General features: G+C 40.4%; 1 protein-coding gene across 2 annotated transcripts; it reads right to left on the bottom strand.

The window, feature by feature from the left end:
• Positions 1-41: 41 nt before the first annotated feature.
• ALAS2 (5'-aminolevulinate synthase 2) lies at positions 42-26,260 on the bottom strand. 2 transcript variants are annotated; one of them, XM_077889156.1, is made up of 12 exons: positions 26,111-26,150; positions 23,657-23,720; positions 20,729-20,924; positions 19,953-20,075; positions 19,011-19,121; positions 16,026-16,248; positions 15,290-15,474; positions 9,639-9,818; positions 6,538-6,702; positions 5,723-5,991; positions 4,116-4,278; positions 42-327 (listed from the first exon to the last, which is right to left on the bottom strand). In XM_077889156.1, exons 3-12 carry the CDS (start codon positions 20,907-20,909, stop codon positions 164-166), a joined length of 1,764 nt encoding a protein of 587 aa, XP_077745282.1. In that variant the 5' UTR covers positions 20,910-20,924; positions 23,657-23,720; positions 26,111-26,150; the 3' UTR covers positions 42-163. The 2 variants fall into 2 exon arrangements, with proteins under 2 accessions (XP_077745282.1, XP_077745281.1); XM_077889155.1 differs by lacking the exon at positions 23,657-23,720 and having other exon boundaries at positions 26,111-26,260.
• Between the last annotated feature and the right edge of the window lie 1,657 nt (positions 26,261-27,917).

Genomic DNA, 27,917 nt, shown 5'->3' with positions numbered 1-27,917 from the left:
GATATAATGCAGTTTCCTGTCTAACAAAAGGCTACAAATGCTGCAGTTTGTTCTTTATTTTCAGGCTGAAGTCAGCTAGAGGCACACAACAAAGCAGAGGACAGGAAGAGGATCAGTCCCACGTGAAGTGCACATGGGTTGGGGCTCTGAGGCAGCTGGCTTCTCAGGCATAGGTGGTGACATACTGGGGCCCCATGTTCCCAAAGTAGGAACGTTCCCATTCACTCATGAGCTCAAAGTGCACAGGCCGGTGACAAAAATTGCAGGCAGCCATAGACACATCCTGGAGGGGCAGCCCCACCTCAGTCCAGGCTACCAGCAGCTTCTCTAAAAGGTGGTAAGGGTGGGGAAGGAAAGAATTGGTTAGATTAGGTCTTCTTAATCCCAGTGTCACAATACAGATGTGCCAAGATAATGATCCCCTCAAGCCTCTATGATACCTTAGAACCAGAAATAACCTTTGCTCCATTGTGTGCTATGAATGTTACCATTTGTGTATGAGTGCTGTAATGTATACAAGATTGGGATGCACTCCTTTGACACAACTTAAAGCTGTACTGGCCTGGCCTGGACTACTGCTTAAGTACGGGACATACTCTGACCTAAGAAGTGAATCCATTTGCTTGAAAACTCAGCCTAATGAAGATAACACAATAATAGCCATACGGTGTCATCATTTGTGACCTGTGAGCCTGGGATGGGGGGTGTTCTGGAGTGGGTGGGAACCCAGAGGAGAGAACCTGACCCCATTATTGGAAATGCTACAGGTGTGTGCCAGGGCTCTGTCCTTGACCTTGTTTTTATGCTTACTCCCTGGGAGATCTTATTTAGTCTCATGGCTATAAATACTATTTATATGTTGATTTTGAGCTTTTCATCTCAGCTCAGACGCCTCTTCTGAATTCTAGACCTGTATATACCAATTGCCTTTCTGTTTCTCCACCTGGATGTTTAATCAACATCTCTAACCACATGAGCACAACTGAGCTACCGATCTCCCTGCCTTCCACCAAGTCTACTTTCAGCCTTCCCCATCTGTCTCAGTTGATGGCAGTTCTAGTTCAGTCCAAAGATTTTAGAGCCATCTTTATTTTTCTCTTTCTCTCTTACCACACTTCCAATCTATCAGAAAATGACTACTGATTTCACCTTCAAAATTTAGACCACTTCTCATTCACCTCTAATGCCATCATCAGGTTTAAATCACTATCCTCTCTTACTTGGATTATTACAGTAGCCCCCAATTGGATCTCTGTTTCCACTCATTCTCTGTTTCAGTCTATTCTCAACATAGAAGTTGGAGCAGTTCTGTTAAAACCTCAGTCAACTATGTTCCTCTTCTGCTCAAATCCTTCAAAAGACTTTCAGAGTTGAAGCCAAAATCCTTCCAATGGGAGGATACCTTACACAGTGTAGCCTCACATTTCCCTTCACTACTCAATTTTCTATCTCTGCCTCTTGCTTATACCACTCTATCCACATCATCTCCTTACTATTCCTCAAGTATAGAAGAAATACTCCTGTGACAGGGTCTTCCTGCCTTAGGTTGATCTCTCTGCCTGGGATGACCTTCCTTTTGATATCTGCCCAGCTAATTCCTTTACCTTTATAGCTTTGCTCAAGTGTCCCCTCAATGATCTCTAGTCTTAACACTATTTAATGCTACAACCCTCTTCCAAACCAACCCCTCCCCACCAGCACTTCCTATTCCCTTATCCTGCTTTATTTTTTCCATAACACTTAAAACTACCATGCTATATGCATTGCTTCTTTTTTAAAGGCTTTTGACTATCTCCTTCCTCTAGAATATACGCTGCAGAAGGATAGTGATTTTGTGTCTGTTTTAGTTAGTACTGGATCCCCAGCACCTAGAACAGTGTCTAGCACACAGTAGATAATATTTGTTGGAAGAATGAATGTAAGGATGACCAATTAAGTCTAGAAGATAAAAAAAGTGCACCAGAGGAAAGAGTGAGGGAGGGCATTCCAATAAAAAGGGAGGAAAGTACCAGAGGTAAGAAAGTAGAGCAAAATAAGGGGTTTACAAGTCACTCAGTGGACCTGGAGAACTAAAATGAATGTAGAAAAGAGGTGAGGGCATAGAGTTCACCATGTTTAAGGCATTGAATGCCATGCCAAGGAGCTTCAACTTCTACAGGCCAGTGGTCTCTAAATTTTGGACTGTACAATCTATCAGTACAAACATTTTAGCACATGCCTCTAATTTACGTATGTTTTTTATATACTGATACATGTATAATTGTCAGTCTATATGTTAAAGATCAGTCCATTATGTCTAATTTCCTATTTTTAAGATTAAAAAAAAGGAAAAATTCTAATGACCTGCCTCGCCCTATGGGTCATCTTGCATACCTCACATAGGAGACCACTGCTCTAGTCTAGGCAAATGGGAAACAGGAAGAGGTTTATGTAAGGGAAGTATATAGTCAGATGTTTAAAAAAAATCCCTCTGATGGTCACTCTGGAGAATAGAAGGGATCAAGGGAGAAGCAGGAAAATTAGGAAGAAATCACATTGACATGTATTCAAAAACAGGCAATAGCAAAAAACAGATTTGAGAGAGACTGTAGAGACCATTTGTAGGATTTCAGGATGGGTTGACTGTGGGCTTAAAGGACTGGTGGACGCATGGTAAATGCCTGTCATATTTCTTTACTGAAAAGCTCAGCATAAGTGGACACTCAGAGAATGGAATACTGAGGGCTCCATAATTAAAGGCCAGAGCAACTTAGAGGACTGAGCAAAAGGTCCAGGAGTCTGGATCATCAGCTCAGGCAGTGGACCTGACTACTGGTTATGACTGTAGAGGTAGAGACAGACTCCCCAGTTCAAATCCAATCGCTGTGTGACCTTGGTTGACCAGTTACTATATATTTTTATGCCTCAATTTCCGCATATATAAAATGGAAATGCTAATAATAGCATCTCGGTCTGATGAGTATTAGATGAGTTAATACATGCAAAAAGTTTAGAGCAGTGCTTGGCACATGGTAAGTACTTAATAAATGTTGGCTAGCATTAATTAATGTTTTTGAATGAATAGCACCTACCTATCTTATCTTCCTTGAATTCTCATGCTACCTATGCCCCAAACAGAATGACTATTGCCAATGCATGTCTTCTGTTTTCTCATCTCTAGGTCCTTGCTCACAGAATTTCCTTATTCTGGAATGCCCTTGCACTATACCATATGTACTTCAAGGTGCAGCACAAGAACTTCCTCACCCACAAAACCTTCCTAACTTCACGCTTCCTACTTTCTCTAGCCATGAGTGATTACTCTCTCCAGCTCCCAGAGCACTGTAGCTCATCACCCTGGACCAGTACTGTCTATGTCTATATCTCTCTCCTTTTCTAGACTGTCAGCTGCCTACATGTCTTTTGTCCAACAGACTTGGAATGAACACTTGCTCTATGCCAGGCCCTGTGCTAAAAACTGCATCCAGTGGGAATCCAGTAAACTTTAGGTGAATTGACTAAACTGGCATCATTCAGGATAAAACCCAAGCTACTCTGTAGCTCTACAAACCTCTCAATCCAATCCCTGTCTTGTGTTGTCTTTATAGACTCATAGGTTGGCACTCCCTTCCTCTACTCCATTCCTACTACTCTACATCTCAGTAACACCTGCTTATTGTTCTTGATATATCTCAGGCTAGTTCACGTCATTCTCTTTGCCTTTCTTTATGCTCTTCCTTCTGCAAGGAATACCACTTCCACACTATTCTCTTGATCCAATACCACTCTCCTTATAAAATTCAGCTCAGGTGTCACTTCCACTAGGAAGCCTGTCTTGAATCCTACGTGTTGGGTCAGGCCTCTTCTCTCTGTTTCCACAACTCTCTGATGCACTCTTTGTTGAAATTTGATCACCTCTTACAGTCATTGTTTGTGTCTGCTATGGCTCATCTGAATTGGAACTTTATGAATCTAGAAAGTGTTTCTCATCCTTTTATTACCCCAGTTTAGAGTCTGGCACACAATAGATATTCTGGAAATATACTTTTAAACTGAATGGAATTCATTCCCTCAACTTATTCAGATCCTGGGGCTGAAGGGAAAGAGTGCTATAGACACCTATGTTGAGGACTTACGCACAAAGTCTTCCATCATCTGAGGGCTGTGGTGAGGGGAGGGTGCCAGACGCAGCAGCTCTTCACCTCGGGGGACAGTTGGGTAGTTGATGGCCTGCACATAGATACCATGCTTGGAGAGCAGGAGATCACAGATCTTGCTGTTCAGTGCTGCATCACCCACCTGGGCTCAGGAGAAAAGCGTGTCAGTATCTGCTACCCTGGCCCCACTATCAAAGTTCCATTGAACAGGTGGAGGGAGGCGGTTCAACAAACATCACTGAAGTTTGAGACAGATTTTTTTTCAGAAAGGGCTTAGTGGCAGCTCCAGAATTTCTATCAAGGAGTTGCTCAGAGGCAACAATTAAATTTGAAGGGTTTGGGATGGAGGTGGTGCTAGGTACCTGGTCTTGAAAGTATTTGCAGAGCAAGCACGCTGGTTTTACCTAGATAGTATGTTAACTTGAGTTCATTCTGAGTAAGAAGGTGAACCCTCCCCAAGCTACCTCTGGGGTGATTCATTGGGTTAATTTTAAAAAATTCAAAAATAGTCTCCCCACCATTTGCTTCAACGTGGATGGAACTGGAGGGTATTATGCTGAGTGAAGTAAGTCAGTTGGAGAAGGACAAACATTATATGGTCTCATTCATTTAGGCAATATAAAAAATAGTGAAGGAATAAAGGGGAAAGGAGAGAAAATGAGTGGGAAATATCAGTGAGGGTGACAACATGAGAGACACGTAACTGGGAAATGAACAAGGGGTGGTGGAAAGGGAGGTGGGCAGGGGTTGGGGTGACTGGGTGACGAGCACTGAGGGGGTACTTGATGGGATGAGCACTGGGTGTTATGCTATATGTTGGCAAATTGAGCCCCAATAAAAATAATAATAAAAACAAAAATAGTCTCCCAATATCCCCAAAAAGGAATATTGAATTAGCCCAAGCAGTGACTATTTGTTTCTCATTCACAAAACCATCACAAAAAAGTGTCTTTACCACACTCTGACATACTGACACACACAAATAGATGTTAAGAAAGAGGTAGCAGTTCATTTTTAAAGGCAGTAAACAAACATCATTGGGAATCCAAAATAGCACCTTGTCCCATGGTTTTTGACTTTCTTTCTGACTTCAATATTTTTTACTTCAACTCTTTTTAAGAAATATGTTTCATATCATGACTGATTATACATTCACATATGTCACATATGTGTGCATATACATATGTATAAAACTGAAACATTTTTCATAAAATATTACCTTCTCTTTGTGATGTATTACAACATTTTCAATTCTATTTTAATTTTTAATACTAGTCATAACTTGCTAAACTGATTTTGCCACGAGTGGTCTTGACCCACAGTTTCAAAAACACTGAATTATAGGTCACAGGTACCCAATATTGTGAGGGTCAGGACAGTCTAATCATGAGATAATAGCTAATGCAAAAAGAGGTGACTAATCCAGAATGGCTGATGATTTTTCAAAAAGGGTAACATAGCTGGAAATGAGGGTAGTTAACAGGAAAGTAAAGAACAGATCAGAGGAGCAGTTGTTGGTTTGCTGGGTGTGGGAGGGCTCCAGAAAAGATAAGTGGGTAGGGTAATGGTCAGGGTGGGGCTCTCACCCGGATGGGGATGATGTGGCTGGGGCAGGGAATGACAGGAAGGCCCCTGTCCATTAGTAGCTGGCGCATGTGCTTGACATTGCGCTGGTGGGCTCGCCTCAGGGCTTGGCCTTCCTCTCCCTTGAGCAGCCGCACAGATTCTAAAGCCCCAGAGAGCACCATGGGAGGCAGTGAAGTGGTAAAGATGAAGCCAGCAGCATAGGAGCGCACCATGTCCACCAAGTCACGGGTGCTGGCGATGTAGCCACCCACACAGCCAAAGGCCTTACCTGGAGATAATGGGGGGAGGATATGCACAGAGCCCATAATTAGTCTCTAAAGGGACAGGATTATGTCCAGATAAACATGAAGATGTGCACCAGAAGCTGGAGTTCCAGATCCCTTTCCCAGACCTCTGCTTATCTCTCTTGTCCATGACAGGACAGACAGCTGATAGTTCTGCTGCTTTGAGATAGGACTTCCAAGGCCTGCCACATGCAGTGATGAGATAGGTGGTAGCTGGGTGGGGACCTTTAGCTGGTTAGTCCCAAAAGTGGAACTAAAATGAAGGTTGAGGCTGGAGTGGGGGAGGAATTTAGAACTACAACTCTCCGTACTGACTTGAACCTGGCTATTTGGCCCTACTTAGGGTTATTCTCAAAAACCCCTCCCAGACTTTCTCAGCAACTCTGCAGTGGGGTAGGAGTGGGAGGAGGGAATCCAAGAGTTCCATAGCCTGAGGCTATGAGTTCTACCCAAATAACTTCTATAGCTTTGGGGAGGAGGAAGGAAAGGGTCTTATTGGATTATATATAAGGGCATCCCAAGGCACTCACCAAGAGTTCCAGAGACAATGTCAATCTTGTGCATAACTCCATCACGCTCCCCAATCCCAGCACCCTGGGGTCCATATAGCCCTACAGCATGAACCTCATCCACGAAAGTCAGAGCCCCATACTGATGAGCCACATCACACAACTCCTCAAGGGGACAGATGGCACCTGAGAAAAGCCAAGGAAAAAGGTAGGAGATCACAATGTTTCCCCAGCGTCATCTCCAGTGTGGAATTTGTGACCCATAACTATTTTGGGTTGGAAAAGGGCGAGGATGTGCATACTCGGCTGGGACTATTTCAAACTTCCTTAAATTTGTTGACTGCCTCCATCTCATGCCCACTCAAGGTGTGTGTGTGTGTGTGTGTGTGTGTGTGTGTGTGTGTGTTTGTGTGTGTTTTCCCTAGTTTGTAATCAAGGCTTGCCTCTGTGTTTCTATTTTTACTTCTGACAGTATCATCTTGTTTAAGCCATTTTCCAGCCTCTCTTTGCTTCCTTTCTTCACTCCCACAAGTCTGTGTATTTCCACTTTGCGTTGGCACTGGCCCATTTGGTGCCTTTGTTTTAATAAATTGAAAAAGTAACTTTTGGGGATCCCTGGGTGACTCAGTGGTTTAGCGCCTGCCTTTGGCCCTGGGGCGTGATCCTGGAGTCCCAGGATCGAGTTCCACATCGGGCTCCCTGCATGGAGCCTGCTTCTCCCTCTGCATGTGTCTCTGCCTTTCTCTCTCTCTCTCTCTCTCTCTCTCTCTCTCATGAATAAATAAATAACATCTTTAAAAAAAAAAAAGAAAAAGTAACTTTTTCCTCCAGGTTAATGCAGTCCTGATTTCAGAGCCAACTCATCCCCTCAGGCAGGTGCTTTTGGAAGCCTGTCAATATCTTTATACTGCACTGGTCCTCCCTGTCTCCGTTTTTCTGGATTTCTGTCACTTTTTAAATATTTTATTTATTTATCAATGAGAGACACACAGAGAGAGAGGCTACCTCTCTCTCTGCTTCAGATTTTCTTTCCCTGTACCTATATGCTTCTGAGTTTCTCTTCTTTTTTTAAAAAAAGATTTTATTTATTCATGAGAGACACAGAGTGAGAGGCAGAGACATAGATAGAGGGAGAAGCAGGCTCCCTGTGAAGAGCCAGATGCAGGACTTGATCTCAGGACCCCAGGATCACCACTTGAGCAGAAGGCAGACGCTCAACCACTGAGCCACCCAGGCGTCCCTCTTTCTGAGTTTCTTTGAGCCTCTGTTTTTTCTGTGTCTCTGTGGGAATGCATTTCTCTCTCATCTCTGTCAATGTTATTACCTGAAGGAGCCCTCCCACAGGCTCAGTCTCAATCTGTTGGATGGAAAAATTAGAAGTAATGTTTGCTCCTCACTATTTTTCATACAGACTTACCATTTTCCTATGTTATTCTGGACATCTTCTATGCTGATAATTGTCTATAATGTCTTCAAATGGCTGTGAATCTCATCTATAGACTTTGTGGCCACTCTGCATATATAAGAACTCATACTTTCTGTTATTCCCCATCTGGAAAATGCTGAGGTGCAGGGAGTTGGAATACAGAAGAAAGTTCTTCAGGTGGAAACTGGGGCTCCAAACCAGGATTAAAAAATGTGAGCAATTCAGAACAACATGAGGGGGAGAAAATCACAATAGGTGGAGCTCAAGACAAATAGGGAAATGGCTCCAGCATCATTTCAATGGAAGAAATTTAGCCCTCAAATTGATAGTTTAAGTAGTGTCCACCAACAAAATAAGGAGCCGTTCATTTGCAAATGTAAGGAAGTAAAATGATCCCAACATGGTTTCCACTAAAGACATAATGAATTACAGTAGTCTCAGAAGTAGAAATATAATCATGGGATAGTTTTACTTTGTTGCTAGTTGTAGAAATGTGGGAGTGGGCACAATAATAAATTTTTCACATATATCAACTAAATTCTCACGGCTACTCTATTATAACCCCCATTTTACAAAAAAAAAAAAGAAAGAATGAAAGAAAAATAAAGAAAACCCTGAGACACAGAGCAATTAAGAAAATTGCCCTAGCTAGTAAGCTGTCATGTTGGGATCTGAACATAATAGCCTGGTTCCATAGCCTGTGCATCACAGTTACGTGTTACTGATGACACTTATGTTAGCCAAATCAAGTAATACTATGGACTCTCCTTTATTTCAGTTGGAAAAACAACAAATTGAAATTAAGTGAGAAGTGTTTATTTAATAAATCCACAAGGCGATGTCTAAAACACATGATTTCTGCTCAAGATAGGTAGCAGTAGAATGTTTGGACATTGTTTCAGTTGGGGGAAGAAAAGAGGTAGGAGGGTTAAGGTCCTTTATTTCTATTTAGATAATAATAAATGGAATGACTTCCATTGTCTAATTCTTACTATTAGATATTTTATGTTGGGAAAAACTGAGGCTCAGGGAGTTGAGGTGTTACCCAAGATCATAGAACAAGTAAGTGCCAGAGGTGGGATTTGAACCCAGGTCTCTCTCACTTGAAAACATGTTTTGATTCCAATGCTTCATACTGGACCCTGAAAGAACTCCCAGGCAATGGTTCTTAAAATTTTTCATTGCAGAAACCAGACACTAGAATGACTGATTTCATAGCATTTCTAATGGAGGGAGTGTTATGTGAAGGAATTGGAATAATACTTTCTAGGGTACAAATACTTTGGCACCAATTTACTGAGTCAACCAAAACAAGTTGGGTACTGTCTCTGAACATCAGTTCTTAACCTGTAAAATCAGTATAATAGCTGCTTTTATCCTTTGGCATTTACTGGCTTATGGCTTTATGACCTTGGGCAAGTTATTTATTTGTGTCTCAGTTTCCCCATGTAAATAAATAGAAATAATAGAACTTACTCCATAGAATTATTGTGAAGATTAAGCAAATTAATATGTCTAAAATACTAATAATTTCACTGGGTGTTATTCTGTATGTTGGCAAGTTGAACATCAATAAAAAATAAATTTATTATTTAAAAAAATAAAATAAAATACTAATAATTTTGCTTGGCATATAAACAAATTCTATACATGTCAGCTATTATCATTGCTACCATGGTTTTTATTATATACATACCATCCATGGAGTGAACAGTCTCAAAGGCCACAATTTTGGGTGTCCTAGTATTGGATTCCTTTAGAAGTTTCTTCAGGTGGTCAGGGTCATTGTGCCTGAAGACAAACTTCGCTGCTCCACTGTTGCGAATACCTTGGATCATTGAAGCATGATTCCCTGCATCTGAGTAAATCTCACAACCTGAAGAACCAGATGCATATTCCTTAAGCTTCTGTTCCAGTATTTCCACTTCAACCTCAGGGCTGACCTGACAGGGGTAGAGAGCCAGCCAGCCATCCCTTTGAAGACCCTGTTCTGCTTCCGTCTCCTCTGGAAGCCTTTGTGACACCTCTTCCTCCCTTGAAAGAAATCCCTTGCCCTGAAATTCTGACCCCTACACCCTTCCCTTCAATCATTTCTAGCCTGATCTGGCACTGACTACCTTGGGGGTAGACGAAATTTTAATTTCCCAAGAAGCTCTAGAGTTTCTTGAGGGCAGGGTCTGGGTTCCTATTCCCAGATACATAAGATCAAGCCTTGGAGAGGAGTTTATCCCAGGGAATGGGACTTGACTTGTTGACTTGGACTGATACTATATTCTTTCTGGCCTAGATGAAATCCGACCTCTTCCAGGTATCATTCTTCTGCTTATAGTTACAGGGTAGATACTTATAAGATTTTGTATTTGAATCATAAGCTCATGGAATGTCAGAGCAGAACAGAATATTAGTAAACATGGAGTTCAGTTCCTAAACTGTTAAGTGAGGAAGCTAAGGTCTACAAAGGGGAAGACCTTTCCCTAGGACCTGAGGAATATAGAGCTTTTCACTGAACAAATATGGAAGGACAGGTAGAGGTGGGATATTGGTGGAGGGGATTGATTCTTGGCTCCCCCCAAATTGCACTGCCATCAAGGAATTCTGGACTTTCATTAGAGTAAGCTATCACTTCTAACTGAGAAAATCAGGCATGACTTTCTAGGGGACCTGCCATGAAGGAAAGTAGATTTGGAGTTTATTGAGAGCAAGAATCACGCAATTTTGTTGTTGTTAATGCAAGAAGATGGTATTTGAAGGACACATTCATTATACACAGTGTAATTCCAATGAGTTAAGCATATGGCTATTCCCATATGCTTCTACAAATACATTTACAAACACTAATATCTTAGTGAAAGAAGATGCTCCTTGAAAGATACATTATACACAGTATAGCTTCAATGAGTTAAATATACATCTATTCCCATATCCTTCTACACATAAGTTTACAAACACTTGTATGTTAATGACAGATGTTATTTGTAGTTTTGATTTGTATTTCTCTGATGATCAGTGATAGTGAGCACCCTTTCATGTGTCTGTTGGCCATCTGTATATCTTCTTGGAAAAATGTCTATTCATGACTTCTGCCCACTTATTAAATTGGATTAATAGTTTTTTGGATGTTGAGTTTTATAAGCCCCTTATATTTTTGGATACTAACTCTTTATCAGATATATCATTTGCAAATATCCTTTCCATTTCATAGATTGCCTTTTACTTTTTTAAATTTTTATTTATTTGTTCATGAGAGACAGGGAGAGACAGAGAGAGAGAGGAGAGAGAGAGAGAGAGGGAGGCGGAGACACAGGCAGAGGGAGAAGCAGGCTCCATGCAGGGAGCCTGATGCGGGACTAGATCCCAGGATTCCAGGATCATGCCCTGGGCGGAAGGCAGGTGCTAAACCGCTGAGCCACCCAGGGATCCCCTGCCTTTTACTTTTGTTGATTATAAACTACCAAAACTGAAACAGGAAGAAATAGAAAACTTGAACAGACAAATAACCAGCAAATAAATTGAATTAGTAATAGAAGAACTCCAAATAAACAAGGGTCCAGTGCCAGATGGCTTCACAGGCAAACTCTACCAAACATTTAAAGAAGAGTTAATACCTATTCTTCTCAAACTGTTCCAAAAAATTGAAAAGAAGGGAAAACTTCCAAATTCATTCTATGAGACTAGCATTACCTTGATACCAAAACCAGATAAAGACTCCACTAAAAAAGAGAACTACAGGCCAATATCCCTGATGAATATAGATGGAAAAATTCTCAATAAAATACAAGCAAACTAAATTCAACAATACATTTTTTAAAAAATTATTCACCATTATCAAGTGGAATTTTTCCTGGTTTTCAAGGTGGTTCAATATTTACAAATCCATGTGATATACCACATTAATAAAAGAAAGGATAAGAACCAACTGATCATTTCAATAGATGTAGAAAAAACATTTGACAAAGCACAACATCCATTTATAATAAAAACCATCAACAAAGTAGGTTTAAAGGGAGCATACCTCAACATAATAAAGGCCTTATATGAATAACCCACAGCCAATATCATCCTCAGTGGGGGAAACCTGAGAGCTTTTCCTGTATGGTCGGGAACAAGACAGGGATGTCTACTCTTGACAGTGTTATTTAACATAGTACTGGAAGTCCTAGCCACAGCAATCAGACAAGAAGAAGAAATAAAAGGAATTCAAATCAATAAGGAAGAAGTGAAACTTCCATGATTTGCACATGACATGATATTTTATATAGAAAACCCAAAGGCTCCACCAAAAAATTGCTAGAACTGATAAATCAATTCAGTAAAGTGACAGGATATAAATAAAGGTACAGATATCTGTTGCATTCCTATACACTAATAATGAAGCAGCAGAAAGAGAAATTAAGGAATTGATCTCATTTACAATTGTACTAGGAACAGTAAGATACCCAGGAATAAACCTAATAAAAGAGTGAAAGACTGCTACTCTGAAAACTATAAAACACTGATGAAAGAAATTGAAGATAACACAAAGAAATGGAAAGACATTCCATGCCCAAGCGTTGGAAGAACAAATATTATTAAGATGTCTATATTACCCAAAGCAACCTACACATTTAATGCAATCTCTATCAATAGCATTTTTTCACAGAGCTAGAACAAACAATCCTAAAATTTGTATAGAACTACAAAAGACCCCCCATAACCAAAGAAACATTGAAAAAGAAAAGCAAAGGCGAAGGTGTCACAATTCCAGACTTCAAGTTGTGTTACAAAGCTGGGTGATGGGCACTGAGGGGGGCACTTGACGGGATGAGCACTGGGTGTTATACTGTATGTTGGCAAATCGAACTCCAATAAAAAAATATACAAAAAACCACAAAGCCGTAGTGATCAAAACAGTATAGTACAGGCACAAACATAGACACATAGATCAATGCTACAGAATAGAAAACCCAGAAATGAACCCACAACTGTAGGGTCAATTAATCTTCAGCAAAGCAGGAAAGAATATTCAATGGGAAAAAAGACTTCTTCAACAAATGGTGTTAGGAAAAAAAAAAGGATGGGGGGACGCCTGGGTGGCTCAGCGGTTTAGCGCATGCCTTTGGCCCAGGGCGTGATCCTGGAGTCCCGGGATCGAGTCCCACTTTGGGTTCCCTGCATGGAGCCTGCTATTCCCTCTGCCTGTGTCTCTGCCTCTCTCTCCCTGTGTCTCTCATGAATAAATAAATAAAATCTTAAATAAAAATAGTGTTAGGAAGATTGGACAGCAACATACAAAAGAAGAACTGAACTTTCTTATACCATACAAAAAATAAATTCAAAACAAATGAAAGACCTAAATTTGAGAACTGAAGCCATAAAAATCCTAGAGGAGAACATAGGCAGTAACCTCTTTGACATTGGGTATAGCAAATTCTTACTAGATATGTGTCCTGAGGCAAGGGAAAAAAGGGCAAAAATAAAGTATTAGGAATTCATCAAAATTAAAAGCTTCTGCACAGTGAAGGAAATAACCAACAAAACTGAAAGAAATAACATATTTTATCTTTCTGTCTCTGGTACCCAGTATAAATCTAAGTACACAGTAGATGCTAATTAAACATTTTTTGAATTAATTGATGGGTAAACAAATTACTGATTTATAAGTGAGTAAATGAATATATTACTGAACAAAAGAATGAGAGGAGGATTATCAAAGATGATGCTGAAGAGGTAGGTAGAAGCTAGATTATTGAGGGCCATGATAAAAAGTTTAGGTTTGGTCTGAAGGGCAATAGGAATATATTAAAGAGTTTGGGGCAGGGGGTAACAAAAATAGGTTTGCATTTATAAAGATATTATTCTGACTGTTGTGAAGAATAGAATATAGGAGGGCAAAGGTGAAATCAAGAAAATGATGTTGGTCTAAGCTAGGATGGTGGTAGAAGAAATGGAAAGAAGTTTAATTCTAATGGTTGAGGAGGATGTTCACTGAAAAAATTCCCAAAGGTATTTTAGTTGGGGTTATGTATGCTCTCAGAAAAAGTTTCTCAGAAACAGTAGAAATGTTTACAGTGTGCTGAAGAATCAACAGAAAGTAAGGAAGTAGATAGCAAGTGTAGAGACTTCTCTCAAGCAGTTGGTCTATTATAGGAAGGGGATAGATAGGGCAGTAGCTAGATAGTGATGAGAGGACTTTTTTCTTTTTTAGATGAAAGAGACTTTAGCATGTTGAAAGAGGAGAGGCTGAAGATGCAAGAAGAGAAGGAAGTGATAGATCAAATTTTCTGAGGAGGTGGAGGGGAATGAGACACAGAGCACCAGCAAAAGGATAAGTCAACAAGAAACAGGGCACCTCTTTCATTGTGACAGGAGAGAAAAAGTGAGGAGAGTACATGTAGGGATGTTTGTGAGTTTGTATAGTTTGTGTTAAAGAGTTGAGGACATTGCTACTTGAGAACTTCTATTTTCAGTGAGGAAGGAGGTGAAGTTAATTGCTGTGGTTGAGGGTGAGGTGGAAGTGTGGGAAGGCTGAGCAGAATGGGGGGAGGGGTGTTGCAAAACTGCCCTGGAGATTTGGAAGGCTGATCTTGGAAACAGGATCACTACACAGCATAGAGGACCTGGTACAAGTTTGGGACCATGAATTTTTACTGGATTCCACCTGAGTAATTATATGTGCCTAGGATTGGCATGGAGAAGGTGGAGTATTATATTCATCTGTGGTTGGGGATGTGATGGAATGACAATAGGCATATGAATTGAGGACATTATTAGCTAGAGAGTGGGAGATTGAGAAGATTAAGTGCAGATGGGATCTACTACACAGTGAAAGGATTGGCTTTAGGCAGAAGAGATGTGCCTTCAAATTGTAAAAGGAAAGTATGAAAGAAGGGTAGATGAAAAATCAGATAAGTTTGTAGGTTTGATGGCTTTAAGCTAAAAGAGTTTCTCTCTGGTGGCTTCTGTTTTCTTTGCCATGTGAGATGTGAGGTTATTTGCTAAGAATGAAGGAAGAGATAGTCACAGGTTTTAAAATAGAAGAGTGTTTGAAAAAAGCTAGTATGGAGACACCAAAGGAGTATTTATGGGTGTTATGGGCCCAGTTAAGTTTGGAGGGGGTGATAAATTTACGGTGTTACTCTTCTGTGGAGTTGAGCAATGTTCCTTAGTAGTATTCTTCAGCCTAACTAAAGAAGGGGAGAAATGAGAGGGATATAGTCATCCAGTGTTGAGGATACGTAAAGTGGGTAAGAAAGAAGGGCAATGGGAGCAAGTGAACTCAGAATAGAGGGAAAAGGTGATGAAGGCAAGGAGACTGCATGCTATAGTGCAAGATTCCAACCTTGAACAGAACTCAGGCCCTAGGCTTACCTGGCAGGATCTTTGCCAAAGTGAAGAGAGTAGAGTCATTCGCCACAAAGCAGGAAGAAAAAAGCAGGGCTGCATCTTTTTGGTGCAGCTCAGCCAGCTCCTGCTCCAGCTCCACATGAAACTTACTGGTACCTGAAATATTGCGGGTACCACCAGCTCCAGCTCCATGACGCTGCAGGGTCTCCCTGGCCAGGAGAAAACAGAGGGAGGACAAGAGGAGGGAAAAACCCTTGTCAGGTACCAAGGAACTGGGTAGGTTTCTCTTCATTGATGGAGGTCAGTGTTGATTTAGTTATCCTATATGAGCTGTGCCCTATGTAATCAAATAGAGGGCAAGATTGACACAATGAGGAGATATGGGCCCTCCTTCTCAGGATGACGGCACTCAGGGATGGAGGGAGAAGATAGTTGTACAGCTAGGAAGACCTTCTAGAGGATGTCACACACTATCTCTAGCAATATTCATTCTGTAACCAGAGTAAGAGCTCATGGAAAGTGGGCCTTGCTTGGTCTTCCATCTTCTCCATAGAACTGGACAATCAATAATTTGGAAATCATGGTTTGTTGACTGACATGGTTCATATTTGAGGGTTAGGTATGCTGGAAGACCATGGACAAAAGGGGTGGTAGGTGCAACTCAGTTTTCCACTGCCGCTCTGCTTTTCCCTTCCATGTGTGGCTTTGATTCTTTTTTGTATGTGTCCCCACAGCTCATGGCCCAGATCTTACTACTCACTGTGTAGCTTGCAAGACCCGAGGGTGCCGGCTCATGCCTAGATAGTCATTACTGCACCAGACTGACACGTCCTTTGAGGCCATAGATGCCTCAGAGAAGTGTTGGGCAAAAGGGTATGCATCAGCCCAGCGATTTACAGTCTTGAACACACGGTAGGTATGGTCCTGTTTCTTCTCCATGATCTTGTGCCTGAAAAACTGGTCATAACCAAAAACATGGTTTCCTGCCAAAGTAGAAATGGAGATGAAAAGAATTCATTTTTAAATCACTTCCTGATTAGTCCATATTTTATCCACGTAGTTGATTTTGAGTTCTCCAGTTCTCTTTCCATTTATTCATTTATTTGATCAGTCATCAACTTACTGAGCCACAGTAACTCTCCATGACTTCATTCAGTGATTCCTTTGCTTTCTCAATTGCTCAGTCGCTCAGTAAATTATTCATACATTCACTCAGATTTACTGCCCCTGGCAGGGCCATCTCTCTTTTTTTAAGATTATTGTGGTTGCCTTCTTGCTGAAATCACTACTTCTAGTTTTAGTGGAAACAGTATCAACAGATCAGGTTTCTAGTCATTGCTCTCTCACTTCCTAGTTATGTGACCTTGAGCAAGTCATGAATCCTCTCTCTTAATTTCCTCACCTGTAGAATGGGGCTAATAATACCTTCTTGGAGAATTGCGAGCATTTGATGATAAACAGAATGTAATACAGCCAAATTAATGTCTGGTACAATTAGTATTATTACAATTATAGTAATAGTAGTAGTAGTAGTAGTAGTAGCAGCAGCTAATATTTAATTATATTATTATAACCAACATTTAATGAGTGTCTATTATATGTAATGCCTTCTCTTAGGAACTTTATAAATATTATTTCTTGTATTCCTCGTAACAGCCCTATGTGGAGAGTTTTGTTAGTATTTGCATTTTACAGATGAGGAGATGGAAGCATAGACAAGTTAGGTAACTTGACCAAGGTTATGCAGCAAGAAAGTGGCCTACAAATAAGTGACCTAGAGTTTACTTTCAAAACTGCTACTACTATCAAATGGAGCAATACTATTTTCAGGATAAATGGAAACAACGTGTGCCAATAGACTTGTTAAACATGAGACAGAAATCATGATTGTTGCAGATGACAACTGATGTGGTAGGGATGTAAACTGGTAACATCTTTGCTGCAGGGATGTTTAGAAATATGTATCAAGAATTTTTAAAATGCAAATACTGGCATACCTAGAGAAATATTTGCAGTATTTTTAACAGAAAAAAATGATTGATATCCAGAACTTTTTTTTTTTAACTCTGAAAAATTTGGGTTCTGGATGGTTCAGTCAGTTAAGCATCTGACTCTTGATTTTGTCTCAGGTCATGCTCTCAGGATTGTGAGATTGAGCCCTGCTTTGGGTTCTGTGTTGGGCATGGAGCCTGCTTAAGATTCTCCCTCTCCTTCAGAGCCCCCCTTTCTCCCTCTCTAAAAAGAAAAACACCTCTAAAAACTTACTATGAAAACTTTTCAACCCACTAGAAAAATGGGCAAAGAATATAAATAGAAAATTTAATAAATGCAGAAGATTCTTAAGGGAAACCAAACTGCAAAATCAAATTTTCATCCATATTGATAAAGATGTAAAAGTCTGATGATATCAAGTGCTAGAGAGGGTGTGAGAATATGAATACTCTCTTTGATAACTAGTACACCACTTTGGAGGGCTAACTGGCAATGTTTATTAATGTTAAAAATGTATACAACCTTACACCCTAAGATTTTTCACCTCTTAATGCTATCCTAGAGGAAAAAAAAAACCCTACCTATGTCCATGCTGAGGTACACTCAGAGTTTTTTGTTGCACCACTATTTGTAGTAGGAAAATTTGGAAGCAACTCAATAGAGGAATAGCTAAATAATCTCTAGTATAACCATTATGGGTCTAAGATAATATTATGTATTATATTTGAGTACATTTATATGTACATAAAACAAACATACACTATAAAGCAGAATAAAGCACAAAAAATTGAAAATAATAACCTGCATTATAGATGCTTGATTAACTGAACGATGTTGCATCCATGCTTATAGAACCATTCAACCATTAAATAATGATTATGCATCTCTATGCTTAGGGCCATGAAATGATGCCCATGACATACTGTTAGGTAAACAAAGCAAGATAACAAAACCAATGAGAGAGTCCTAACTCTGGGAAAAGAACAAGGGGTGGTGGAAAGGGTGGGGGGTGGGGTGACTGGGTGATGGGCACTGAGGGGGGCACTTGATGGGATGAGCACTGGGTGTTATGCTATATGTTGGCAAATTGAACTAAAAAAAAAAAGGATAACAAAACCAGTAGAATAAAATCACATTTCTAATAAAAACATGTATGTAGAAGGAAGTATAGGAGGTATGTCTGTGTGTGTGTGTGTGTGTGTGTGTGTATTATTAGTCATGGAAAAGTATATGGAAAAAATATGAAAAGTTAATAGTGGATGGTGGAAGTCTGAGTGATTTAAATTCCCCTCTATATTTTCCTATATCTGTTGAAAAATACAATTAATCATCTTCCTTTTATATTAGAAAAAGGCAAATTGCATTATGAATAATCAATATAAACACATACAAGAAAGGGGAAAAGGGAAAAAGGCTATCGGTAAAAGATGAATTTTTGAGGGAAGTATGAAGAAGAAATAATAGGAATAAACGTAGTATTTACTGAGGCCTCAAAACAGCTAGAAACACTTCCATAAATCTAATTTTATTTCTTCCTCATGATAACCTGTTGAGGCAAGCATTAAAATTCCACTAAAAGAAACTGACTTACTTGCCAAAGAACATTGATCCAGCAAGTTTTAAACTAAAATTTAAACCCAGACTCCCTTTGGTTTCAAAGTACTTCCTTGAAATTTCTTCTACTGTTTCAGAAGCCCCTTTAGCACTCCTTCCACATTCCTACCCCCCTTTATTTCCATCTGAACAAACTCACCAATCATGTTGTTCTGAACCAGGTGTGTGACCTTCTCTGAAATTAGCTCTAGCTCCTGGGGATTGGAGAATGGCTTTCTCAGGCTGGTTGAGGCCGGGGATCTGGGCAGGTCTGACAGAGAGTGTGAGATTCATTGGCCATGAATAGAGGGGAGAAAAAAAGAAAGCACGTGCTGTCCTCTTTAAACTCAATACAACATGAAAATTCAGTTTATGAAGTAGAGAAGCCTGTAGAGAGAAGAGATATTCTGCAAAGTGAGCCCCCACTCATCTCACCAAGTGGAAAATTTAGTGTCAGGCACTTTCCATAAGGTATTACATTTTCCCCATTAGAAAATTCCCTTGGGCAAAGTAACTGGGGCAGCTGCCCTGAATCTTGTACGTAAGAAGTATATGCAGGACATTGTACCTTACTCTTCTTTTCCAAATGTCATTAAAATTCAAATTTGAAATTTTTATTTTTAATGATATCCCAAAAGGGCCTATGAAAAATGTCAATAGTGTGGCCATATTTCAAGTGTGATTTTCTTGAATAGTCTGCACCAATTGAGTTGACCTGGGGCTTCATATCCTTTTAAAAGATGTACCTGCTTCCAACACTTACTCTCATGCAAATCCAGATTGTTGTAGAGTGGTATTGCTTAAATGTGGGAGCCCAGACTGTTGCAATCCATTAACCACTTGGGAGAGAGGAGGCAGAGCTCTAGAGGGCTCATTTTAGACTAATGGCTTAAAGTTACAAGAACCTCTGCATTTATGTGTGTTGGGGAGGGCACATTTCAGTGCACTAAGCCATTGCCTACCATGGTCTCCTTGGAAAAGACTGGACTTCCCATCATGGGATGCATACTAGTTGACCTAGAATTAGCCTAGCTCAGGACTGTGATGAAGTGAGTTCAAGCATTAGGAGTAGAGCTTGGATGAGGTAGCACTTGACTCCAACCTGTCTTGAAAGTCTTCACATCCTCCTGGACTTCTGGAGCTGCCTTCTGCACAATCTTGCTCTTCCCATCCTGGAGTTCTGACAGCATAAAGGGACAGGGGCTTTTGGCCCAAGGTGGAGAGTCTGTGCAAAGGTAAGAGAGTAAGTGGCAATGCATTTCTAGCCATAAGTTTAGTTTAATAATGATTACTGAGACCTATTGTATCCCAAAGCTCTATCTCAGGCTATGGTAGAGATACAAAAATGTCCCTTGCTAGGGGAGCTTTTAGGCTGGTAGAGGTGGCATACACTGAAGACACATTGTGAACAGTGCTGAGATAAGAGAGAGGACATGGGCTGTGGTAGTCTAAAAGAGGGAGGAAACATGACCAGAATTGGAAATGGATAGGCTGGAAGTTTAGACAAGCTTCACAGAGGAGATGATGCCCACGTTAAGTGTCACATGAAAAGTATGAGATACTCTGGTAAAAGGTATGGGTGAGGGTCATGTGACAGGTGCAAAGACATAGAAGCTTGAGACAATAGAATTCATCCAGGCAAATTTAAGTAGTTTCAGCAATACTGGGAGTATATAGAGTATGAGGGGCATGAGAGTGACACTCTTGAGAGATATTGGCAGAAGTCAGAACCCAGATGTGTTTTGGGGTCAGCTCATTTTGTCTTGACACATTTCACATAAGCCTTCCCACTTATTAGGCAATGATGGTCAGTATGACTTGGAACCTTATCTGCAAGATCCAGACATTCTCCATCATTTGCCAGAAACTTCTTCTTACCTCCTCCAGCCTTGGTTGCCTTAAGGTGGATTTGAGAAAAGGTTGGTCTTTGGGTGGCAAGGATAGGACAGCGTCCAATACCAAACAGGAACTGATGAGTCTTAATGATCTTGCCCAGGAGGCCTATATGGTCCCGGGCAAGCACAGGACAGCACTGTAGCAACATAGCTACTACTACCATCTTGAGCCCGAAGTCCTACAGAAGATGTGGAAGACATAAGAATCCATCATGAAAGCCTGACCAAAAGCCAAGGGTCATTCCTGTGTTTGATGATTTGCCTATAGCTTTGCAACCAATGTATGATGCCCCTTTTAAAGATGCCCTCGTTGTCCTTCCATGGTAAGACTTTTCCCAATATCAAAGTGTACCAACAGAGCATCAGGGAGGAAGAAATGAGACAACGACCATTAGACAATGGGGTAAAGCAAAGAGTTTCAACTGAAGGTTAGGAAGCCTAAATTCTGATTCAGACTCTGCCTTCTATGATGGTGAGGATTACTGAAGTATGCTTGTATGTAGCAGGATGAGAACTGATGACCACCAACTCTTTGATAACACTTAAGGTTAAAAGTCTTTCTAGAATATTAGCCTTAGTCAAGTTAATATTCATTCTGCTAATGCAAACAGATGCCATTGGCCAGGACTCCTGAGGCTTGGCTTAGAGTGTTTCCTGAACAGGCCCAACCAGAAAGGAAAAAGGAGCTTGAGGCCACAGGTTCCAGCTTAAGTAGATTCAAGGAATAGGACAAAAGGGAAGGCCTTAGGCCCTACAGGCCATGTGCCACCAGACTGGTATTTTGCTGTCTTTGAACTTGCTCCTGGATTTTAGAAAAGAACAGTTAGAGGAGATGAAAACAAGATCCAAGGGATTAGGGAAACAAGCCTAAGGGCTAATGAAAGAGGCAGAAGATAAGACATAGGACAGAAGGGACAGAGTGCAGGTCAGAAAAAAGATAACAAATACCCATTTGGTATACACATACCTATTTGAATACAAATAGGCATTCAATAAATATTTGTTGAATTTAGGATTAAATTAATGAATGAATAGGGACTGAAGTGAAGGAAAGAAAAGAAGGGTAAGGAAATAGAAGAAAAGAGAAACTGGGGAAGATAAAAGGGGGAAGTGAGAGAAAACAAAGGTACAGTGGTAGTGGTGAAGTTAGAAGAGAATTGTGGGAGAGAAAGAGATCAATAGCATAGGGAAAGGGATAGGCTCATGATATGAACAGGAAGAGGAAGAAAAACAGGAGGTTCAGAAAAACAGAAAAAAAGATTCTGGGAGATACAAAAGGATAAGGAAAGAGACTTAGATGAGAGAGAGAGAGCAGAGGTAGAGGCAGAGATAGACAAGACGCAAAATGGACATGAAGAGAAATAAAGGAACATACAAGAAAATACAAAGACTCAGAAAACTGAGTGCAGGAGAGGTGGGAATCCAGCAGGAGCAGAGAATCAGTCAGGCACAAAGATAAGGGATAAATGCTTCCATAGATATTGGGGGTTAGAGAGAGCAACACAGAAGAGTTAGGGTAAGAAGAGATTGATGCTACTGAGGGAGATGAGAGAGACTGAGCAACAGAGAGAAAGGAATAGAGATAAGATAAAAGGATAGATAAGAAAAGATGGTTAAGGTGTGCTGAAGGTTGGGATGAGGGAGGGCTAGGAAATCTAGAGGAGGACAAAGAACGAATAGGAGAAATAGATTAAAAGTAAAACAGCAGGGCAGCCCGGGTGGCTCAGTGGTTTAGCACCTGTCTTTGGCCCAGTGTGTGATTCTGGAGACCTGGGATTGAGTCCCATGTCAGGCTCTCTGCATGGAGCCTGCTCCTCCCTCTGCCTGTGTCTCTGCCTCTCTCTCTCTGTGTATCTATGAATAAATAAATAACATCTAAAAAAAAGTAAAAGGGCAAACTGGAGATCCAACATTAGAAAGTGAGACAAAATAGGGGACAAGACAATAGGGGAGATATGGGGGAATGTGGGAAGCCTAAGACCCGGGCACCACCAGAAGAGCTATGGAGTAGAATCTAAGCACCTCTAGTATACAGGACTTTATATTGTAAGGGAAAAGTGAACAGGAGGACCTCATAGCCCTTTCCTTATATGGTAACCTCCTTTATTTCTTATGGAACAATACCCCTCCCCCTAATTCACAAAGCAATCTCTTCCCCTTGTTCATCTAAGAGCATTCTCCCTTCAACATTCACAGGCTGTCATAGGAGCATAGATCAGGGCAGGGTGTATGACACCTGAAATTGGGAAAGGCCAAGGGGTATTGAAAAAACTAGATGAAACTCATGTTAAGCCGTTAGAACAATACTTGACACACAGTAAGTTTTCAATAAATGTTAACTTTGCTTACTTAAATTACAGCTTCCCAGCTACCTGTTAGATGTTTTTGGAAAGCCACTTCCCCTCTCTGGGTCTTAGCTTTCATCAACTGTCAGATGTAGGGTATTTATGCCTACTTCATATGGTAGGTAATGAATTGGATCCAATGCCTACATCATATGTGGAGATATCAGTTTCCCCTCCCCTGCCTGCCTGCAAAGGCCAAAGCACTTAGGGCTGAGTCTGCAGACCACAGATAAAGCTCCCAGTATTTATCATAGTTGGAGTCTCACCACTCCCTAAACTGAGACCAGGGTGTGGGAGGGAAGGAGAGCTCCTTTCTAGAATCATGATTGAGCATCTGGCTGGGACTGCCTCTGGCAATATGTGGTAAAGATGGGTGGATGATCCAGGAAAAGGAAGGCAAAGAAGATGTTCAAGTTCTAGGCTCCTGCAAACTCCCTTCCCCAACATCAACACTGACAACAATAAGACAACAACATTGGGATATGTAATGGGAAGGAAAGCCTCCAAGATTGGAAGCAGAGTCCAGTTCTGCCTTGGGATGATCGTGGATTAAGGCCTTTTCCCACCCCATATATAATTCAGTCCATTCATCATCTCTCAGGAACTTCTGGCCATGATATTTTCAGGGACCTGGGAAAATATAGAATACGTTTTGGAATTTGTTGAATTATCAAGTTCTTTCAAGCTTCAATTGCAATTTCTCTGTTCTGATTCTCCTTTCCTTGAATTTGCCCAGCTCCCCTCTCCCTGCCCACCTTTATGATCCATAATTTTACAGTCTAGTTACCTTCAGCTCTGTTTCCATTCCATCTCCCCTACCTATCATGGGATTGGAGTGAGTAAAATTGAATTAAGAAAGTATTTTAGGCAATTTAGTGTATCTAAGAGCACAACCTCTGGAGTCAGACTTTCTTGAATCCTGGCTCCACCACTAACTAGCTCTGGGACCTCAGAAAAGTTTTGTCTCTTCTCTACATCTTATATCTGTAAAGTTTAAATAATAACAAAGACAAGCTACTTCACAGGGATGTTGTGAAGATTCAGTAAAATAATCCTATAAAGTATATAAAACAGTGCTTATCTTAGAATAAATATTGAAAATAATGTTACTATTATTTCTATTTTCTACAGTTCTATGTAGAGAAAGTGAAGGTACATCCAAGGAATGTACCTTTACTAGTCTGTACACCATAATAGTTCTCTAAAATTGATTCTTGTCTCAATCCTGATTTTTATCTTTACCCTATTAAAACTTACTATATGAACTTGGGCTCTTTACTTTCCCTCTCTGGGTCTCAGTTTCCCACTTCATTAATTTCATCTGGTTCTAATAGTCAAACACAGAGTACTCACTGTGTCAAACATTGTTGTAATGCTTCACATACACTGACTCTTTTAATTATCACAACAACCCTATGAGGTAGACACTAATATCAACTTTACTTCAAACCTGAGGAAACTGAGCTCCCCATAGATTAATTAACCCATTCAGGTCACAGAGCTAATAAGTAAGAGAAGTAGGATTCAAACCGAGGCAATCTGACTTCAGGGCTTGCTAACTTAACCACTATGGATCTATGATTCAAAAATTACTACATATTTTCTTGGCTGAGAACCTGACTCCAGACATTAATCCCCTCTGCTGCACTAACAGGCCCCTTTCTGGGACATTTGATTTTGGACTGTGAAAGTGCTTTTAGCAAAGGAACAGATTTCTAACTGAAGTGGAATTTCAGGCACTGGTGAACATTAATTCATTCAATTTAACAAATTATACATCCACTTTAGCAATCTTTGCCAAGGATCTTCTTAAAATAAAGATTCCACCAAAGATGTAATGGTGAAATTTCAGGCCAAGTGACAGATCATTACTTGTAGGTGTTCCTTATACCTTAAAACCCTTTTTTCATGTCAGCAGCCAATATGTAGTCCTAGAGATCAGAGGGGCCAACCACAACTCTACTTCAGCAGAGAACCAGAAACCACTCATTGCCATGTTCCTTGCTCCCTCTCTCCCTTTTGTGGATTGCTTTGCAAGAATCAGTTAGGTCTGTAGGGGATGATCACTTTTCTTCCAGAATTGAATGTATCAAACTTTACTTCCCCTCCTGGCATCCTCTCAGCGTCATGGAAGAGTCATAGAGAATTTTAGATACTTGGAATCACAGAACTGAAATTTTTAGAAACAAAATTTCAGATACTTGGAATCACAGAACTGAAATTTTTAGAAACAAAATTTCAGAAGACCACAATATCAAAGTTAGGAGAGATTTTGGAGATCACAGGACAAGCACCCTTTTTTTCAGAGGCTGAATGACTTGCCTAGGGTCTCACAGAAAATTAGAGTGAGAATACAAATCTATTGGCATTCAGCATAGAGCCCTTTTAGTGACAAAACATTCCTCTTCATCCTTCTCCCCTTATTTATGCTAATCAATTCTTAAGTCCTTCAATTATCTCTCTACCCATTTCATCCTTCCCTTCATCCCCACATTCCCTCTATTTTCTCTCCCTACCTCTGGCCCCCTAGGCACAGACCTGCTGAGTTCTGCCATCAGCTGAGCAGAGAAGAGTCAGAGTGAGGGAGAAATGGATAATTACTGGAAGAAATAGCAAGACATATTTCTGACAGACAGAGAGGGAAAAGAATAGAGAGATAGGAAAACGGAGAGTGAGAGATGCCAAGTAGAAGAAAGAGAGACAAAGAATGAGAGAAGAATATACAGACAGAACTCAGACAAAGAAAAATAAGAGAAAGCTAGAGTGTCAGAGACAGATGAAGTGAAGTGAATGATCCTGAAAACTAACAAGGGAGAGAAAAAAGGCAGGACAAAACAAAGGAAAGCCCAAAATAGGGAAAGACAAAAAAGATATAGGAGGAAAAAAGAAAATGTCAGAGAGATTCTAAGGAATAAAGTCAGATCTAGTCAGACCAGAGAGTTAGAATGTGCAGGCTTGAGGTGGGCAGTAGACCAGAAAGACCAGTAGACCAGTAGACCCAGACTGAAAGCAACTCTTACCTGTTGCCCTGCACTGAGGACGAACGAACGACGGGTGGGTGCTGTAGGTAAGAGCCTGGCATTTATCCCTTCCCCCTTGGCTCAACTCCACCCTTCTCTCCTTCTGTTGGCCAGGCTCTGCATTGGCCCCAAAGGTATCACAGGCTCTTGCTAGAGATAAAACCCAACCCCTTCATTTAGCACTGCCTCTCCTATTCCTTCTCTTCTCCCTCTGGAGTAGTAAAATGAGCTTGCTAGGTTTTAGAATCAGATAATCCATATATACCTAGGGCAGCTTGAGAAAAACCACCTCTCTGATCCTTGATTTCCTTGTATAAAAGAAAGAAAATAAAACTCAGAAGCAACTATAGCACAAGTGGGAATGGCCTCAAACAGACAGCTTCCATAGACTACATTTAGGCCATTGTAAAAATTTAAAACATAATCTGTAGAAAACAATATGAACAGTGCCTGGTTAAAAAAAATAACAGCTAATATTAATTGGATTACCGTGCACCAGACCTTTCATTAAGTGCTTTACAGGAATTAATTTAGCCCACCCCAATAAGGACCTTATGAGATAAAAGCTATTATTCCCATATTACAGATGAAGAAACTGAGGCTCAGAGATGTGAAGTAACTAACTGATAATTACTCAGCTAAGTACAGAGCTCCACTGTGAAACCAAGCAGTCTGGTTCTGGAACTTACACATTTCAGAACTCACACTCTTTTTAAAATTTTTTTTAAATTAAATTCAATTTAGTTAACATAGAATGTACTATTAGTTTCAGGGATAGAGCTCGGTGATTCATCAGTTGCATATAACACCTAGTGCTCATTTCATCAAGTGCCTTCCTTAATGCCAAACATCCAGTAAACCCATACCCCCACCTACCTTCCCTCCAGGAACCCTCAATTTTATCCCTGTAGTAGAGGCTCTTATGGTTTGTCTCCCTATTTTTTAAAATTTTTCCCTTCCTTTCTCCTATGTTAATCTGTTTTGTTTCTTAAATTCCACATGTGAGTAAAATCATATGGTATTTTTCTTTCTCTGACTGACTTATTTTGCTTAGCATAATATACTCTAGTTCAATCTAGTCATCAGAAATGGCAAGATTTTATTCTTTTTTTGATGGCTGAGTAATATTCCCTTCTCTCTATATATCACCTCTTCTTTATCCATTCATCTGTCAATGGACATCTGGGCTCTTTCCATATTTTGGCTATTGTGGACATTGCTGCTATAAACATTGGGGTGTATGTTCCCCTTCAGAACACTATGTTTGTATCCTTTGGATTGCTACCTAGGAGTGTAATTGCTGGGTCACAGGATAGTTCTATTTTTAACATTTGAGGCACCTCCATACTGTTTTCCAGAATGTCTGCACCAGTTTGCATTCCCATCAACAATGTAAGAGGGTTCCTATTTCTCTGCATCCTTGCCAACATCTGCTGTTTCCTGAGTTGTTCATTTTAGCCATTCTGACCAGTGTGAGGTGGCATCACATTGTGGTTTTGATGTGTGTTTTCCTGATGCTGAGTAGTGTTGAGCATTTTTTTCATGTGTTTGTTAGCAATTTGTATGTCTTCTTTAGGGAAATATCTGTTAACATCTTCTGCTCATTCCTTTTTTAAAACAATATTTAATTTATTTATTCATGAGAGACACACAGAGAGATATAGGCAGAGGGAGACACAGGTGCCCCATGGGGAACGTGATGTGGGACTCAATATCAGGACCCCAGGATCACGACCTGAGATGAAGGCAGATGCTCAACCACTGAGCCACCCAGGTGTCCCTGCATCATATATTTCTGTTCTACTTC

The sequence above is a fragment of the Canis aureus genome, chromosome X, assembly GCF_053574225.1.
Source record: "Canis aureus isolate CA01 chromosome X, VMU_Caureus_v.1.0, whole genome shotgun sequence".
NCBI lineage: Eukaryota > Metazoa > Chordata > Mammalia > Carnivora > Canidae > Canis > Canis aureus.
Note: the sequence above shows the minus strand (reverse complement) of the source record. Positions and strands in the feature narration are given on the sequence as shown.

Bases quoted from the DNA above. Each gene is read 5' to 3' on its own strand.
- ALAS2 (XM_077889155.1), bottom strand. From the start codon at position 20,909: ATGGTAGTAGTAGCTATGTTGCTACAGTGCTGTCCTGTGCTTGCCCGG. The intron at 15,475-16,025 runs GTGAGTAGTAAG...TCTCCTGGCCAG, and splicing joins CGGGTCTTGCAAGCTACACA to GGAGACCCTGCAGCGTCATG. The intron at 5,992-6,537 runs GTGAGTGCCTTG...CATTATCTCCAG, and splicing joins CATTGTCTCTGGAACTCTTG to GTAAGGCCTTTGGCTGTGTG.